The sequence below is a fragment of the Pseudorasbora parva genome, chromosome 14, assembly GCF_024679245.1.
Source record: "Pseudorasbora parva isolate DD20220531a chromosome 14, ASM2467924v1, whole genome shotgun sequence".
NCBI classification, from domain to species: domain Eukaryota; kingdom Metazoa; phylum Chordata; class Actinopteri; order Cypriniformes; family Gobionidae; genus Pseudorasbora; species Pseudorasbora parva.
The window spans coordinates 17353090-17373228 of NC_090185.1; the positions used below are offsets into that span (position 1 = coordinate 17353090).

Genomic DNA, 20139 nt, shown 5'->3' on the forward strand with positions numbered 1-20139 from the left:
TGCAGTAGTTTTGCGAGAGATTTTCAAAATTTGCAAATAAACAGTATTAAAAAAAATTGTGAGCAAATGTAGTTTTGCGACATTTGCGGCAGAACACAAAAACACTGAACTATAATTTTTTCTCTCGTCTTATATATTTTTCATCATCATTCTCCTTAGGGGCTTCGTGGCAAAGCACGCAGGCTATGATCAAACCGATGAAGCGCTGTCCTTGCTCCGGTGCATCCCACATCAATAACGCTGTCAAAACATCAGCGCTGCTCTTAGTTATAAAGACGCTTACGCGAGTCGATCGCGTGTGTGCACGTTTAATAGAGCTGTGCGTTTATTAAAGGTGCGCGTGTGCGCGTCCCCAGCGCAGGATTGCATTCATCCATCATCTATACCAAATACAATTTTCCTGTCTCAGCTGCCTTGCTCAGTGGATTGCTATAATTGCCTGTTCTTATCCAAACCCCATTTTTGTTCTATTTATTAGGTTAGTGTGCAGCTCAGAGCCGCTATTAGGAAAACCAGAGCTCGCTGCAGGCGGTCAGCACCATCAGCTCTTTGTACACGAGACTGCAACTTTCTTTTTGCGTTTGGTTATTTCATAGGGAGGTTATTGATGGGGAGCTGCGAAAATAGGTATTTTGTAAAAAGGGTTGTATAATTTAATCGCATATCACAGTTAATAACTTTTTTCGCAATAGTGCAGTGTTTAGGTGCCAACATGAATCTTTACAAATATTTTTGTTTATTTATATATATATATATATATATATATATATATATATATATATATATATATATATACACACACACAATGTTACTTGAATAAATAAATAAATCCTAACAGGCACCGTTCATTTTCTAGATCTATTTATTTACTAAATATAAAAAATGATGGTAGCCTTAAAGGTAAATGGTAAGTAAAGCATATATTGTTTTTTTTTTTATTGTTTTTTTTAATCATTATTAGTTATGTAACATTTGTGATGTAAACAAAATCCGTTGCATGTGCAGATCATACTCATTGTGGTCTTGCATTTTAGTTTTCAATTATTGTTTTATAAATGTCAATAATGTATAATATTTCAGAGAATAGATCTGTATGATGAATACAAAAAAACAGACAGTGTTGATGTCATTTGATAACCTTGCTTTTTAAAGACGTTTTTGTGAAACTATCGTCTGCGTTTCTTCTTATTTTAATCGGAAGTCATGTAGTGTAAGAGCAGGTGAGGAAGAAAAGGACTCAAGGTCTTTGTGGACGAACCGTCTGAAAGACGAATAAATGTCCTTAATCAGGTTTGCGTCCTTGAACGAGTGAACGAGACTTCCTCCCAGAGGAAGAGGGTCTCTATTCATAGACTTTTCTCATCTCTCTGTACCTATCCCCCCCCCCCCCTTCACAACCTGCTCATTCACGATCTGTCCATTCGTCTTCTCTTGCCGTCCTTCGTGTAGCGTGACATTTTTGTCCTCATTCAGGGTGCTCGACAGTTAATTCAGGTTGTTCTTTCTTCCTTGAAGAAGAGTGAAGAGAAAAGGCAGAGCACGGGAAACGGTGCCTAACGATTTGTAACGAACGTAAAAGGACCCATAAATGAAACCTGTCATTTTAAAAATCCAAACTTACTGTATATAATACTCCGTCAAACTGCCCTTTTCCAGTAAAATAGAAGTAAATGGTGACCATGATGAGTTAAGCTTTAAGAATTGGCTTAAAATAGGCAATATTTCAAGTCTTCTTCAATTTTAGAGATTGAAAGCTCTGGTTCACATTCACTTTCATTATACGGAAAAGAGCAGCATGAGCATTCAGCTAAACGTCTTCTTTTGTGCTCCAAGGAGAAAAAGTCAAAATTGTTTGGGATCACAAAAGACTGAATAAAGGATGAAAGAATTATAATTTTAGAGTGAACTATCTCTTTAAAGCCACTGCTGTTCATTTGGCTGGCTCTTTCTCTCGCTCTCTGTTTGAAATAAAGCACCAGAGTTTTAGCATCAGAGTGAAGGATCATGGTGGGATCGAGTCCAAAGCTCACAGAAGGGCAGAATGATCTCATAACCTCCACAATCCTTCGTGTTTCTCCTCAGGGGAGTTTGTAAATCCCATTCATGAAATATAAATTCATGTGCAGTAGAACAGGCCAAAATACCCTCTAAACCCAAAAGCTGCGCACCTGAATGGAATATATTTACTATAAAGAACATACACTGCTTGTACTATCACTGTCAAAACTGTTATAGGGTCAATTTAATAAAGTTTACAATAACAATAGAACGAACAATGAGCATCGTTTGAGCGGTTTGTGTTTGAACAAAAAAGTTTATTTGATTATTATTATTATTATTGTGCAATTATATTGTGAGGAATTTGGTTTAGTTTTTTTTTCCTTTATTGAGAAATATCAGTGGATATATAGATAAAATGATTGATGATGTACATACATACATACATGCATACACGTTTTTTTATCATCAGTATTATTGTCTGATATAGTATAACTATATAGAATATATAAATATACTTTGCCACTATGTATTTTTGATATAGTCTGATTTCTGAAGTCTAATTTTGTGTTTTTATTTTTATTCTTTTTTTTATTTGTGGCCAGAATTGTTTTTTTAATTGTGCTTTTATAGTTTTTAGTTTATAGTCTAGAGTTTGTTATAACTTTTTTTTGTTCTTTATTGTGATTATGTGAGAGAAGGCAAGTCTTTATTACTTGAGATGATTACAAGTCTTCTGCTAATTGTCTTCGCAAAGTATTTTAATCAAATTCCTCTGATTAGTTGCAGCTAAGGGAAAGAGATCATAATTAGCTTTAAATTACTCTCCTCACTTCATAATGACAAAAAGGAGCTGTTGTTTTTTTTCTAATCATCAAAAAAAAAAGGTGCAACTTGGGAAATGTAAATGTGTTTATATGTTATCTTGTATACATGAATTAGTTTTTGCTATTGTTAATATCTTATTTCTAAATCTGTTTTATTATTTGTTTTAACAGGAAAAGATTCATATTGAGTTCAGTCAGTCTTTTGAAAAAGATGACACGTCCATCAAAATTGAAGACGGTGAGAAAATCTCAGAAAAGCCAGAGAAAACAGACCGACTGTCCAAGAAGACTCTCTCAAGAGGTGTGTGTGTGTGTGTGTGTGTGTGTGTGTGTGTGTGTGTGTGTGTGTGTGTGTGTGTGTGTGTGTGTGTGTGTGTGTGTGTGTGTGTGTTGTCTTTGTTTTTTTGGCAGGGGAGGTGTTTTCTCACAGGCCAGATGGATGCAACAGAATGTGTGTGATGAATCTCTCTCCATCTCTCTCTTAGATCCCAGTCAGGAATACACAGACTCCACGGGAATAGACCTCCACGAGTTTCTGGTCAACACGCTGAAGAACAACCCCCGGTGTGTGAAAATCCCCCCACCGTCTCATTAACACACCCTTGTCTGAACACTACTGCTACTTCCTGTCGATTAATTGATCTAATTTTTTTAAAATGTGCTTTTTATTTAGGTCACTTTATTTTGATTATTTTATACATTCTACTGACTACAAGTAGCTTTGCAACTGCAAGTCAACTAGCAGTCATTACAGTGTGATATTCGTCATTAGTGTTTAATATCTGCTACAATTGATTTTATGGTCCTCAACAGACATTAGTATGCAAGTACGCCAACTTATTCTACTAACCCTAACCTAACAGTCTACAGAGAGAGTTAGTTGATTTGTAGTTGCAAATATACTGATAGTTATTTGACATGTAGTTGCAAATGTACTATTAGTTGACATGTAGTAGTTTTAAATATACTGATAGTAAGTTGACATGTAGTAGTTGCAAATTTACTATTTGTTGAAATGTAGTTGCAAATTTACTTTTAGTTGACGTGTAGTAGTTGCAAATATACTGATAGTTGACATGTAGTTGCAAATTTACCATTTGTTAACATGTAGAAGTTGCAAATGTACTTTTATTTGACATGTAGTAGTTGCAAAAATACTGATAGTTAGTTGACATGTAGTTGCAAATTTACTATTTGTTGACATGTAGTTGCAAATTTACTTTTAGTTGACATGTAGAAGTTGCAAATCTACTTTTTTTACATGTAGTTGCAAATTTACTTTTAGTTGACATGAAGTTGTAAATTTATTTTAGGTGACATGTAGTTGCAAATGTACTAATAATTGGCATGTACTTGCAAATTTACTAATAGTTGACATGTACTTGCAAATTTACTATTAGTTGACATGTAGTTGCACATTTACTATTAGTTAGTTGGCCTGTAGTTGGAAATGTACTAATAATTGGTATGAACTTTGAAATGTACTTTTATTTGACATGTAGTTGCAAATGTACTAATAGTTGGCGTGTAGTAGCAAATTTACTTTTAGTTGACATGTAGTTGCAAATTTATTTTAGTTGACATGTAGTTGCAAATGTACTAATAATTGGCGTGTACTTGCAAATTTACTATTAGTTGACATGTAGTTGCAAATTTACTAATTGTTAGTTAATGTGATTCAAAGTTATTTATAGTTAGCTGATAGTAGCATGTCTAAAGTGAATTGAAATTATTGTATCAAAATTATATCTATTTAATATTTGTATATAAATGTTATATTTCTAGATATAATGTTTTATTAATCATTTTAAAGGAATAGTTCACCCTAAAATGAAAATTGTTTAATTGACTTAGCCACATGTCGTTCAAGACCCATACGACTTTTGTTCATCTCTGGGAAAACAAATGTAGACATTGTATCTTTCCCTCCTGAAAGTCTATTTACCCACGCTTTAAAAAGTTCAAAAGAGATCATAGACTAAGTCCATATGAATCGAGCGGTTTAATCAAAGTCTTGTGTAGAGACACAATTACTTTGTGATGAACAGATTGAATTTCATATTTTATTTACATATAAACATTGATCAGCAAACATAAATGGAAGCTTAACCATACTTGGTTGACATGAAAATGAACCTTATTGGTTCTTGGGGAAGCACAAACGTGCTGTGCAACACACAAGAATGAACCTCATTGGTTCTCATGCTTGAGCTTCCGTGAGCAAATTTTGAGGGCATTATGCTCGTTCACGATCAATGTTTATGTTAATAAAAGCCTGAATTAAATCTCTTCATCATATGAAGCAATTGTGTCTCTTCAGAAGACTTGGATTAAACAGCTCGATTCATATGGACTTATTTTACAATGTCTTTATGAATGTTTTGATGTGACAGAGTTTTGGGTCAATAGACTTTCAGTGACAGAAATATCTTAAATTTCATTAAAATAGCTTTGTGTTCTGATGGAATGACCATGATAACTAACCCTTTACTATTTCTATTTAAAAGTTTAAGAAAAATCCTGTTTTGCAAAAGTATTGCATCTCTTTTGGTTGTTAATGTGGATGGATGCGGAGCTTGTAGGCACACATTTGAATAATCTGGCACTTGTGCGTTGGATTCTCATCAGGCTGATGAGCTGTGATAAATGCTAATGAGCGCTGTTCTTACAGGGACAGAATGATGCTGCTGAAACTCGAACAAGATATTCTGGACTTCATTAGTAACATCGAGTAAGTCGAGCCAAAAAACAAAAAACAGTTTATACTGACATGAATTATTTATAATGCACAACTTTCTATACCTAAGAAAATAAAATGTGTTGCTATATATATATATATATATATATATATATATATATATATATATATATATATATATATATATATATATATATATATATATATATATATATATATATATATATATATATATTTAATATTATATATTAGTGCTGTCAAATCGATTAATATATATATATTATATATTTATATAATCGATTAATATATATATATATATATATATATTTTTTTTTTTTTTATTATTATTATTATTTATTAAATATTAGTGCTGTCAAATCGATTAATCACATCCAAAATAAAAGTTTGTGTGTACGGTGTATAATTTTAAATATATATATATATATATATATATATATATATATATATATACATGTACTATGTATGATTATGTATATAATTTATGTAAACACACTTTTATTTTGGATGCGATTAATTGATTTGGCATATTTTTGAGTTAATTTGAAGAATTGTACTATTAATTTAGCAGTTTAATAATAGAATAATTGAGCAATTTAATAATATAACTGTAGCCATGTTGCTTATGCACATAAATATAAAATATTATGTCTTATAATAATAATAATAATAATAATAATAATAATAATAATAAAAGTATATTTATGACATCATTCTTAAATGCACTCAATTATGAGGTAATTAACCTTTTTTTTTTTACCACAGAAGTCAGAAAAGGAAGTTCCCACCAATGACATCATACCACAGGATGCTCCTTCACAGGGTGGCGGCATATTTTGGGCTGGACCATAATGTCGATCAGACTGGGAAATCAGTAATTATCAACAAAACCAGCAATACTAGAATGTACGTATGGATTTAATGGTCACTAGCCTCAGTTATTATAACTATGAAGAAAGTTTTAATATAACTTTTTTTCTCTCTCTCACAGACCAGATCAGAAGTTTTCTGAACACATTAAAGATGATAAAACAGATGATTTCCAAAAGCGGTACATATTAAAGAGAGATAACTCCAGCTTGGACCAGGATGATGGCAGGGTAAGAAATATATATACGGACTTAAATATATTACTTAAATATATACATTTACAAATTCTCATTGAAATAATCCAACTGCAAACAAATATGTACAATAACTTGCACTGTACGGCAGTCCTGAAGATAAAGTGTTGGTGTATGTGTGTGTTTTAGCTACGGATGCGTCTTAAGGACGACAGAAGGAGTAAATCAATAGAAGAGCGAGAGGAGGAATATCAGCGCGCCAGAGACAGGATCTTCGCCCAAGACGTGCGTCTCCTTACCGAGATACATAACATCTTAGTATAAACATATTACTAAGTTTAAGTATTTATTAGTAGCTCTACTTCATGCCCCTTTTATTTAGATAAAGCTAGAAAAAAAAGTATTTTCCCTGTATTTAATCTTTGTCTATTTTTATCTGCAGGGACAAGAACATTTCCCTTTTGATAAAAGGTAAAAATATTACACACAGTGTACACATAATGTGTTATATGTGGGAGCTTTATTGCTTTGTGTGCTTGGTGTCTTATAAATATCTTAATTGTAATGCTTAAATTCCCTCTAGAATTCAAGAGGACATGACTTTCATTAACACTCAGCAAAGACGACAGATATTCAGGTAGAGGTTTTTTTGTGTACTTTCTTTGTACATACCGTTTAGGAGACAGAGATTTGCGCTTGTGAATAAACGGTAGCCATGTTTGTTCATCGCCGGGCTTTAATCCACAAATTGCTGGGTTTTTTTGTAGATTGAGAGACGGGCGCTCGGGAAACAGTCGTCAGAGCAGCTCTGAGAACGAGCTGAAGTATTCGGATCCTCGACCCTGGAGCAGCACAGATTCAGACAGCTCCCACAGAAACCTGAAGCCGGCCATGACTAAAGCCAACAGCTTCAGCGGCATCAGCCTGCTGATTCGAGGAGACAGTACGGCCAGCAGCAAGAGCATGGGGAAGCTGTCTAAAACCAGTAAATAACACATTCATTCAGCTAGCTGACTAACTGGGGACTTGGCAATAGACTTTTGTAGGGATGCACGATATAAATGATTTTGGCTGTTTCGGGTGCTTTTTTTGCATCAACATGTAATCAAAATGAAGGCTGTTTACTTTATTAGTCATTTGCGAACGATTAATTTTATTCGAAAGAATATTGTCTTCATTAATCTTTTTGATCAAAATCTAATAATTCCTGCATCTTAAACGACTCTCCGTTTCCTCTGACATCATCAAGGCCTTATTTTTAAGCCCCTCCCCTTAATCTTTTCAACCAAATATAATAATTCCTGCCTCTGAAACAACTCTCCTTTTCCTCTGACATCATCAAGGCCTTATTTTTAAGCCCCTCCCCTTCATCATTTCAACCAAATATGTTTCCTGCCTCTGAAACGACTTTCCGTTTCCTCTGACATCATCAGAGTCTTACTTTTAATTCTTCAACTTCTTTTGTTATATTAAAAAGCTTCTCACCGTCCAATGGAATTCTTGATGGATAAAATCAAGTCCCTAATGAAATATCGTTTCACTGAGAACATGATAGATTATGCAATTAAAATAGATTGTGAACTCTAGCTTGTGTTGATTTTAAAAGGTTAGAGCTCCAGTGCCAAATATACATTTAAATTCAGACATTTATGGGTTTGAAGTAGGATCAGTAAAGTCAGCTGCTACAAAGCTACATTTATAGCTGAAAAAACAGATAACAAGTAGTTTGAAACCTGGCACAGAAAAAGAGAAAATTAGTTTAATAATAATAATACTGTCTGTTATGATCTGCTTTTAACATCAGCCTAATCAGAGCGATACAGATGGTTTAAAGTTAAAATTTAAAATAACAAATGATGCTAAAATTACAATATGCAAATTGGGTATGGTCACCGATATATCATGCATCCCTAGAAGTCTGTGGTTTTTAATTTAAGCCAATATTATTTTTACACGCTACAGTTTGTCGGAATTACTGTAATCAGGAGACATAAGATTTTGCACCAATCGATTCCTTCCTCTGACTCTGAAATGTTTTGTTTCTATGGCAACGCTCATAAGGCCTGTTCTGTATTGTATACTTAATTGCTCCATATGATTCATATATAACAAGTAAAGGGCCATTAACCATAACACAATGGCATATCAAAAAGAAATCATTTAGTTTCCAACTTTCAAATTCATCAACGGTTTTTAACATTTGGAAATTTACAGTAATTCTGACATCAACCCTAACATATAACTTTTAGAATGTGACAGATTTTTATTGTAGTTTTTGATCTTTTCTCGTTTGTCTTGTTCAAATACTAAACATGAACTGACCGTGTGTATTTTCACTTTCATTATCCCAGTCCTGCTTTCCTCTGCTCAGCGTTTTGTTCTTTTGAAGACAGTTTTTTTTTTCGTTTCATCGTTTCGTGTTCATGCTTTAAGCAGCCGTGTGTGTGTGTGTGTGTGTGTGGTGGAAAGAATCTCTCTGCCCTCTTTTTTTCACCCATTTCATGTCCATCGAGGAACAGCTAAGAGAACACATTCATATTCAGAGCTGTCTGCTCTCTGGGCTCATTGGTTATTTATGCTCTGGCATTTAGAAGCTCAAGGAGTCGATGCCAATATATATTTATCACTTTTAATATTTAATGACACAGTCTTCTGTTCAGCAACCGCTGGATCTCTCCTCATGCCCAGTTACGTTTAAACAGCCCTCCGAATGATCACAAATTCTGTTGCTTTAATAGATCAGTGGTTTCCTCCACATATAAACACATTAGATAAGACATTTTGTAGATAATGTAATCTCTTTTCAGAATTTTGTATATTTATTTATTGTTTTGTTTATTTATTTTTATTAACAACAAAAGAACTTATGTGATTTGCAGACATATTAATATTTTGTTTAATTTAATTCATTTTATTAAAATTTTTATTCTAATCAAATTTTAATCCTATTCATTTTAGTCTGAACAATTGTAGTCGTCGTCTTCTCAGGCTATTCTGGAAAAATATGTTAAATATATATGTTAAAAAAAATTATATATAATTATTATATATATATATATATATATATATATATATATATATATATACTGTAAAAAATATTAAGAAAAAAGTTACCTTGTTGCCTTAAAATTATGAGTTAATTGAAATTAAAATTTTGAGTTAATACAATGAACATTTTTTTTGATTCGACAACCTTTATTAAAATATTATTACAAGATTTTGTAAGTATATTGGGTAATTGTGTGTTTTATTTCTGATGACGCAGTGAAACATGCCAAATAGATTTTTTATGTGGTTTAGAAACAATAATATTTTGAGTTTCTATTTATTAAACAAATTTCCTTCATTGTATCAACTCAAATTTTTAATTAAAAAAAACTCAAAATTTTAAGGCAACCAGGTTACTTACTTTTTTAAGTTAAACCAACAAAAACCAACAATAATTTGTTACAGTGTGTGTTTATATATATATATATATATAATATATAATGAATTGCATCAAAAATAATAATTAATAATAATAATACATATTTAATAAAATGTATTAATAATAATAAAACAAATGTAATTAAATAATTCTGATCATTTAAAACAATATCTGGAGGATCATCCCCTTTTTTTTTGGCATGATTTTTATTTGGACCTCTTTAGCCCCGCCCATCACCTCCTCTTCATTCATTATCTCATCTCCCGCCTTGTATAAGCCAGATAAAACCTCTTTCGCTCTTCACCCTCCTTCAGGTTCAGACTCTTCTAGTAGCGTAGGTTCTTCTTCCGGGTCGCTCTCTCGGCCTACTCAGCTGCCGTTACCCGCCCCTGTTCTACCCCAGCCCGGTCGGGGCTTCACTGTGGCCCCCGCGGCCCCTCTTCCAGTCGCACCCATCGGGGGCAGCGCAACCGCCCCGGCCTCTCAGAGCACAACTACTAACTCGAACATTAATACTAACGCTAGCTTCTACATCGTTCCTCTGGACACCTCCGCCATCCCGCCGGGCAGCGTGCTGCTCAATCCACAGACAGGTGGGTACCTCCTGACCGACATTAACTTCAGGAGGTTACGCTGCGTATTCGCGATACTAACTTTTCGCACTAACTTGTTGCATGATTGAAGTAAAGATTGGAATGTAGCTGTTTTGCGTTAGCTCATGCGTGTTTGTTTTTCTAACTGTGTTTGTTTGGTTTTTGCCTCTTAAAGGTCAGCCTTTTGTTAACCCCGATGGCAGCCCGGTGATCTACAACCCTGCCATGACATCACAACAGGGGCGGGGCCAGCAGCCCATGTCTCTCCCGCCCCCTCCTCCTCCGCCTCTTCCTCCTCCTCCTCCTCCTCAACCTCAGCCAGCCAATCACCTTCTAGCACAGGTCAGGAAAAAATATTTGTTATTTATATATAATTTTTTTCAAATAACGATAACATATTTTTATATTATATACATGTGTGTCCATAATAATTATACACAGTACACACACACATTTATGCAAACACAAACTTTTATTTTGGATGCGATTAATCACGATTAAATGTCCTCAGCACTAATATATATATGTTTATATTTATTTAACAATTTTATTTGAATAATTTAGTTTAATTTATCTAGTTTTTTTAATACTATTTTTTTATTTAAATGATTTAAATAATTTAGTTAGACTTTTCTTATTTGTAGTTAAAATTTTCTTAATTTAATCTGGTAAATTATTATTTTATTTTGAATACATTTATTTACTTATTTTATTATTTAATTTAGTTGGCTTTATCCTTATTAGTTCATTTGTTTTCATAATATTTAAACATCAAGTATTAAAGTATATACAGTTAAAGACATATTTAATATATTTATCATCTGTATGGCCTTTTATCGACCTTTGTGTAAAATAATTTTCAACTGTCACTATCTCTCAAAATTTTAATATATCAGGCAAATTTTTATCAGTAAATGTTTTTTTTTTATGTTTAATTATTATTCTCATTTGTTATTTTATTTAATTGTATACATGCAAAACTGTATACATTTACAGATGTTATTAATTGGTTATTGTTCATAGCACAAAAATAGCATGTAAATGTGGTATTTATGATGGCTTGGTAATACATATGTAAATATCTAGCTAAATTGGCTTGTAATTTTATCTTTTATTGGTTAATATTCCTTTATAATCATTTTGTTTTGTTATTGCTCTATGACGTGACTTCCAATCTCATTCATTCTGTCCTTCCTTTCCGTTCAGTGCTGTTTTGTTTTCTTTTCTTTCTCTTTGTGGTCCGAAACCCGTCGTTCATCCTCTCTTTCTCCCTCTCTCTCTCCCACTCTCTCTCCCTCCCTCTCACCCTCTCTCTCTCCCTCCCTCTCTCTCTCTCCCTCCCTCTCTCTCTCTCCTCCCCCCTCTTTCTCTCCGTTTCTCTGCAGTCTGCTCAGCCTGTGCAGTTTGCTGCGGTCTCTTGTCCTCCTCTCCTGCCTGCTGCTTTCACTCAACAATACACTGTGGTACTTCTCTCTTCCTTCACTAGCACTCCATCAAAGCACCTGTCCTTCTGTGAACGTCATTTTTTTTCTCCTCTATTTATTAAAGAGGCCATATCTCAGAAAGCATGGACAGAATTTGTTGGTTCATTCATATAATGATGCATACATATACGTTACATACGTTTATGCTAAAACTCACAATTCTTGAACTTAAAATTAGTTTTTTTTTATTTATTTATTTAATTTAATTTAGTAATTTATTTAATAATTAAATGTATTAATATATTTAATTTTGTATCATTTTAAGTAATATATTTAAAAAATATATATATGTTGATGGATTCATCATATCCACAATATTCTCTTATATTTTTAAGATGTTTTGTGTTGATTTTGATGTTTTTATTAATGTTTTAATAAATGTTTTATTTTATTGAAATAAATATTGCTATTCGTATATATCATTTATACTATACATTTATTTTTTGATTTTTTGATTTTTCTTGTTCATTTGAAATGAAAGATCAATACATGATACATAAACTTTTAAAATTGTATTATTTTTATATTTTTCATGTTTTTTGTTTTATTTAGACATTCATTATATTTATATTTATTTTTTAATTTATCTTTAATCAATTAATTTAATTTGTTAAATTAAAATAATTTTGAATGAGGTAAATATGTAATACTTATAAATATTATTACATGTAGTAATTATATAAATTATTTATTAAAAATGTTTTAATTATTATTAATATATAATACAGTAATGTAATAATTACATTGTATTAAGTGTAGAATATGGCCCCTTTTAAAATGTTGTCTTGTTTTTCCTCACCATTTTCTTTTTTTCAGTCTTTTTTAATATCAGTATTTTGTTGTTGTTGTTGTTGTTGTTTTTGGTTTGTCCCTGTTCTTCTCTTTAGTCATTTTATCTTTTGTTTGTGGGAGGTGGGGGGGTTTTTGTTTATTAATTTCCATATTGTGTTGACATCCAGTTTCTGATCGCAGGATACCAAAGAAACTCTGTTCTCGGTTTATTTCTGTTCCGTCAGTTTTATTGATTAATCTCTCAAGTTTCAAAACGAGCCCCATGTGAGTTGATGTCCCCAGCGGAGCCTAATGACTGAATTGGGTCACTTCTGTCATATTTCTCTCTGTGTGACCTGTTTCTACTAAATATAACACCCTTATTAACAAATTCAGACCACATCAATATTTAATGACACCAGATGTTGTTACTACTTTAATAAAAAGGCATCTGCCAGTGGCGATGTCCTGCTGGATGAGGGGCCGGACTTTGATCTGAGCTGGTTTTTAAAGCTTAAAGTCCTCGATGTGATGCCCTGGTTTAGTTTTTGATGGACTCCCATCTCATGACCCCTTCAGTGTGTGATCCACTTCAACTTTTATAAAAATATCTCCTTTTGTTGCGCAATCAAATGAATAGTAAATCCCAAGCGTAATCTTGGGTTTCAAATGAGAAAATTTATTATAAAAATGACCTAATTTTAATTTATCATCATCATCATTTTTTTTTTGTTTTTTTTTTTGATTGGGTTGAAAAAATATATATCTATGTATGTATGTATGTGTCTATGTATGTATGTGTGTGTATATATATATATATATATGTATATGTGTGTGTGTGTGTGTGTGTATATTATTTATAATTAATATAAATATCTATTACAACCAGTTTTTCTTACTTAATTGTATAAAATATATTTCTTATAATATTAAGAAGCTACATTTTAGATATCTAATTATATTTTTTAAATAGTTTTTCAAATATATGTATAAATGTAAACAATGTATTAGAAAATATATAATAAAGTCAAAAATGTGCATTCTAAAATATTTTTTATCACAAAAATTGTTTTAAATTAAATATTTATTATAAAAGAACTAGTTTTTGTACATTTTTTTTTAAAAGTACATTCATAAATTAACAGATTTTCTATAAAAGTGTGTGTATGTGTGCATGTATACGTGCGTGTGTGTGTGTGTGTGTGTGTGTGTGTGTATATATATATATATATATATGTGTGTGTGTGTGTCTGTAAAATATATTTAATTAATAATATTAAAAATTATGCATATTCACTTATTTTTTATTTTTTTTTATTTTTTTACATGTATATAATAGTTAGTCATTTGATGCGGGACTTCTGGCTTTTACAGTGAAATTGACATTTTTTGGTGTGTGTGTTTGTGCATTAAAACAGCAACAGGACGGTTTAAGTGCCCAGTTCAACCAGATGAATCTAGTTCGGCAGCCTTCAGGTGATGCTCCGGACCCACACACGGGCCTCTACCCACAATCCCTGGTGCTTCAGAATCATCCGCCCACTGGTTACATGCTTCCATCAGCAGGACAGCCCATGAGTGGCCACGCCTACCCCCATCCCACACCTGTCAATCAAACTGTCCTGCAGCCACACGGATACATACAGCAGCCCGTGCAGCAGGTATAAACATGTTTGTGGTGCATTATAAAGTAGTATTATAACTTAAGAAAGTCATTTTAAATATAAAATATTTAGTTTTAAAATATAAATATTTTGTATTTATAAAAAATGTATACTATTTGTTTAATTATTGATTAAAAAAATATTACATTTGTAAAATATATATTAAATCACCTTAAAAATATATTTTTAATTAAAAATATACCTTTGTAAAATGATAAATATATATAAATAAAATGTATACCTGCAAATAAAGAGATTTCTGGTACATTAGCTGCATGATATGACCCCAGACGTGTGTGTGTGTGTCTGCAGGTGTCGGCGTGTTACTGTGCGCCGGGTCAGTACTCGCACTCGAGCCAACACTACAGAACAGTGACGCCGGTACACTACAGCGCCCCCCAGAGTCAGACACTGCCGCCGCAACAGACAGGTACTAACGCCGATTCTACACTCACTTCCTGTCTAAGTGTCAGCAGAAACAGGGCTTGATGTCGGTGCGTTCTGATTGGAGCGCTGGGAGACGGGGCCGTGTCACTGTATGAGATTCGTAGTCATTCTCACAGTGAACCGGTCTCTTTTCCCAGCCCTCACTCCTCAACTCCTGACCTTTTACCTTTGACCTCTGACACCCTCACTACCACTCCACACACGCCCTCGCTATTCGATTTTTGTTACCGGACGTTGTCAGTTTATTCATAAATTACATTTAAAATCAGATTAGATCCAGAGTGCTGTACAGCAGAACACCAACAAACAAACAAATCGATAAATCAATTATTTATTACCCAATCACCAAGGCTAAAATTCATGACAAAAAAATCATAAATGCATTGCCATATCACTAAAAGCTATATTGATGATAGACAAACAAAAACAAAATAAAAAAATATATTCATTAACTCCAATTACTAAAGGCTATATTGATGGGGGGACAAAAATCATTAAATAAATAAATAAATAAATATTAATTACCCAAAATGCTATGTTCATAACAATAAATAAATAAATGGAAGACCTAGACTAAAACAATGCATTTTGAAAATACAGAAACATATTAAATTATTTAAGATATGTTAAACTAAATTATATGTTGAAAAAGAAAAGACAATTTTGTCTGTTTCTAGAAATAAATTTAAAAAAAAATCTTACAATTATGAATTTATCCTAACTATTTTTAAATATATATTTTGCTAATTATCATCATTTTGGGTATCAAGTGACATGATTGCCATGCATTTTTATTACCATAGTAACATACTAACAAGCTCTCAAAACACCTTAGCAACAACCGCATAGCAACAACCATGCAGTGCTGAGTGGGCAAGATCGCTCGCATTTCCTTCTGAAAATGTAAAAACACTGCTAGAAAGGAAATTGGGTGTTTAGTAATATTTTATGGCTGTGTTTTATCTGCTTTTGGAAGATTTTGATGTCTTATTTTTAACCTGGAAAACCTGGAAGAAAAAAAAAGAAAGAAATGGAGAAACGATTCAGAGGTGATATTTTAGAGTGTGTGTGTGCATGTGTCCATGCCCACAGTAAAACTGAAAGAACCCCTTTCGTGTGTGTGTGTGTGTGTGTGTGTGTGTGTGTGTGGCTTGTATGGTGGAAATCAACAGGCTTTTATTCTCTTCACTTTGGCCTTGCAAGGGCAGGTAAAAATAGCCGTGTACACAGAGGAGGTACAAGCCTCTCCGATGAGAGGAAGGAGAATTACTCTGCCATTGTCCACCATAAAGATCTCAATCTACAAACAATCCCTACTCGCCTATATAATGAAAGAGCACTATATATTGTATTATTATAATTATGTGTGTGTGTATGTTAAGAGATTTTATAGATGAGAGAAACTGCTCTCTATGTATGTACTGTATATACACGCATATAAAAATATATATATATATACACACACACACACACGTGTATAAAAAAAAAATATATATATATATATATATATATATATATATATATATATATATATATATATATATATATACACACGTGTGTGTGTGTGTGTGTGTGTGTGTATATATATATATATTTTTATATGCGTGTATATACAGTACATACATAGAGCGCAGTTTCTCTCATCTATAAAATCTCTTAACATACACACACACACACACATATATATATAATTACAAATTACATTACATACACACCGGTATGTATATATATATATATATATATATGTATGTATGTATGTATGTATAAAGTTTATACTAGGGCCGGGAGTCGATTAAAAAAATTAATCTAATTAATTAGAGGCTTTGTAATTAATTAATCGAAATTAATCGCATTTTAATTGCATATAAATATTTGACCTGAGAACAATGAGAAGTAATTTTTCACAAGTATTTTTAGTATACCATTGAATAATGACTGAATACATAAGCTTAATCAACAAAATATTGTTTATTTATTTCAGTCCAGCAGACCAGCGCAATGTTTGCTATTAAGTTTAGCAAAAGCATATTTGTGATATTTGAGGCTCGATGTGCTGCGGTGATACCCAAATTCCTTGTTGTATAACTTAGCGTGCACACTACCATGCTCTTGACGACGCTTCCATTCTTTCGTTTTTTAAAACAAAATTTCCCATCCACGGGGCCAAGCAAAGCAGTCTCATCAGCTTCTTTGTTCATGTTCACTCATGCCCTGCGTCTCAATCAGCTCCCTAGTTCCCTAGTCAGGGCATTGATCAGGACATAAGTCAATGGGCTGACTCCCTGATCAGTGCCCTGACTACTGAACTAGGGAGCTGATTGAGACGCACCCATGGTTTGTTGTCGTGACTCCGGAGCGCTAGTTGGTGTTCCAGTATAATCGGTCCGTCGAAACTCATTCATTGAAAAACGTTCCGCGGTGCAAAAATAAGTGTGGTTAATTTATTTTTTATTTTTTTGCGTAATTAATTAACGCATTAAAGTCACGTAATTAATTAATCTTAATTAACGCGCTAAAGTCCCGGCCCTAGTTTATACATTTAAATATTCCTATAATATTACATACATTTTATCATAAAAGTATTATAAAATTATTATGTCAAAATAAATCATTATATTCCAAATGTATGATAAATATAAACATTTAAATTGTAAATGTTACATTTTACATTTAAAATGTATTAAATTGAGTATTGAAGTAACATTTTTAAATATGAAATATTACAATAATAATAATATTATGTATAAACCAATTATTCTAACCATTATCAGTTTTGCTCATAGATATTAATTAGGTGACACATGTACCCAAACAGATTTGCTGGAAAATGCTAGTAAATGTAAGGCTATTAGTACTATTATTATTATTATTATTATTATTATTATATTACAACTATTTTTGCAGACATCACAGCCATGTCTACTTGTATTTGATGCCACAAACTTAACTTAGCGGCTCTTTTTCTTCAGTATCGTTTCGAACTGCCACAAACTGTCTAAGGCTCCATCATTAACGTCCATCTGTTCCCGCTCATTTCCACACCAGCCAGTGCCTTTGCTCATTCCACATATTTCAGCCTTTTCCTAATTAATCTGCAAATTTCTTTACAACTTTAATGTTGCGTAAAACCTGTCTTTGTTTTTGCTTTTTGTCCTTAATGTTTCTCTTCCAGATGTTGTTTCTTCGTCATTTGTCGGATTTGCTGTTGTCTATGCTAATGGTTTCTGTCTGAATGTCATTTTAGGTTTCCAGACAGTCATGCCCGGTCAACCCCCCAGCTACCAGGGCATGATGGGAGTTCAGCAGTCTCAGAACCAATCGCTAGTCAGCTCTCAGGGCGGAATGGCCAATCAGATTCAGAGTGTTATGGTGCAGTATCCCACAATGCCTCCGTATCAGGTTAGTGCTGCATTTTGCAAATTTCTTCATTTTTTTGCGGCATCTGTGAGTCCTTTTAATGAAGTCACGTGTGCGTTTGGCAGGTATCCATGCAGCAAGGTTCTCAGAACGTTCAACAGGCAGCCTATCAGCAACAGATCATGCTGCAGGGACAGACCAATCAGGCGCCAGCGCCCTCCGGCAACATGCAGGTGTATTACAGCATGCTGCCGCCAACACAACACTCTAGCATCAGGTAACACACACCGATATGCATCCAGTGCATGCCAATGCATTTAAAAGTGCTATCTGCTTTTAACCAATCAGATTAAAGCATCTGATTTGATTGGGCCTATAGTGTTCCTCATGCAAACTGTGTGTGTGTGTGTGTGTATACAGCTCAACCGTTGGCTTCCTCCAGCCGCCGGGTTCAGAGCAGATGTCATTTCCAGAGCGCCCTCCCCCTGCGGCTCTCAGCCAATCACAGGCCAGCAGTGCACAGGTATCACAACCACCTTCAGTGTATCTCTCTCTCTCTCTCTCTCTCTCTCTCTCTCTCTCTCTTTCTTCTCTCTCTCTCTCTCTCTCTTTCTTCTCTCTCTCTCTCTCTTTCTTTCTCTCTCTCTCTCTTTCTCTCTCTCTCTCTCTCTCTCTCTCTCTCTCTCTCTCTCTCTCTCTCTCTCTCTCTCTCTCTCTCTCTCTCTCTCTCTCTCTCTCTCTATATATATATATATATATATATATATATATATATATATATATATATATAATACATTTACATAATTTTTTTGTATATATTTGGTATATTTTGGCCCAATTTTTGGTAGATATTTGGTAAAACAATACAATTGGGGAAAAAAGAAAAATATTACATTATATAAAATAAGATAAACAAAGGTTAAATTTACTGAATGTCAATTTTGTCTCTGATTATACACGTGTATTTTTAGTGTTTCCAGAAAAAAAATATTTGGAATAATTTATTAAAATAAATAATATTTCAATATTTTTAAATGCTTGTTATTTTTATTTAACTATTTATAAATATTATATTTATTATAGGTATTTTGGTAAATATTTTGGTTTATAATCAATAAAAAAAATTATTCATATTATATTTCTATAATAAATAAAGAGGTATTAAAAATATTTTAAAAATAGTAAAATATTAAACCAAAAATATATATATATATTTCTTTCTTTCTTTTTTAAATGTTACATGTGTAAACTTTTTTTTTGTAATTTATTGTGAAAACTCCAACTTGCCTCAAATGGTTATAGCTCAGTGTCCTTTTTTGGTATAATTTGGGCAAATTTTGCTAGATATTTTGGTAAATATTTTGGTATATGACCATACAAAATAGATGTTCCTATTATACTTCAAAGTTAAATAAAACTTTATTAATAAACATTATTGTAAAAAAGCTAAATAGTATATATATATATATATATATATATATATATATATATATATATATATATATATATATATATATATAATATATATATATAATTATCAACACTTTAAAATTATGTATATATTATTATTATATATTAAGAACATTTTTTTTTATGAAAACTCAAACTCTCCTCTAAAGGTTAATGCGTATAGCTCGGTGTCATTTACTAACTAACGCCAGGTTTTTTTAATTAGATATTAAGTCTTCGCACATCTCTCGGTTAATAAGTTGAGCACATAATGAGCTTTGAGCAGTTTATTTCTCATTTTCAAAATGTTTTACTTAGCCGTTTAATTAAATGTTGTTTACA

At 32.5% G+C, this 20139-nt stretch overlaps 1 protein-coding gene across 1 annotated transcript in view; it reads left to right on the forward strand.

Moving 5' to 3' along the window:
- LOC137040237 (R3H domain-containing protein 1) overlaps nt 1-20139 on the forward strand; it is a 45994-nt gene that overhangs the window by 20978 nt on the left and 4877 nt on the right. The window contains 18 exon segments of the mRNA XM_067415703.1: nt 2997-3126; nt 3311-3389; nt 5497-5556; nt 6307-6447; nt 6533-6641; nt 6795-6890; nt 7048-7076; nt 7189-7242; nt 7373-7590; nt 10347-10625; nt 10801-10967; nt 12011-12088; nt 14299-14541; nt 14857-14974; nt 18236-18390; nt 18474-18625; nt 18769-18818; nt 18821-18871. Coding sequence (XP_067271804.1) covers nt 2997-3126; nt 3311-3389; nt 5497-5556; nt 6307-6447; nt 6533-6641; nt 6795-6890; nt 7048-7076; nt 7189-7242; nt 7373-7590; nt 10347-10625; nt 10801-10967; nt 12011-12088; nt 14299-14541; nt 14857-14974; nt 18236-18390; nt 18474-18625; nt 18769-18818; nt 18821-18871 — 2209 coding nt within the window.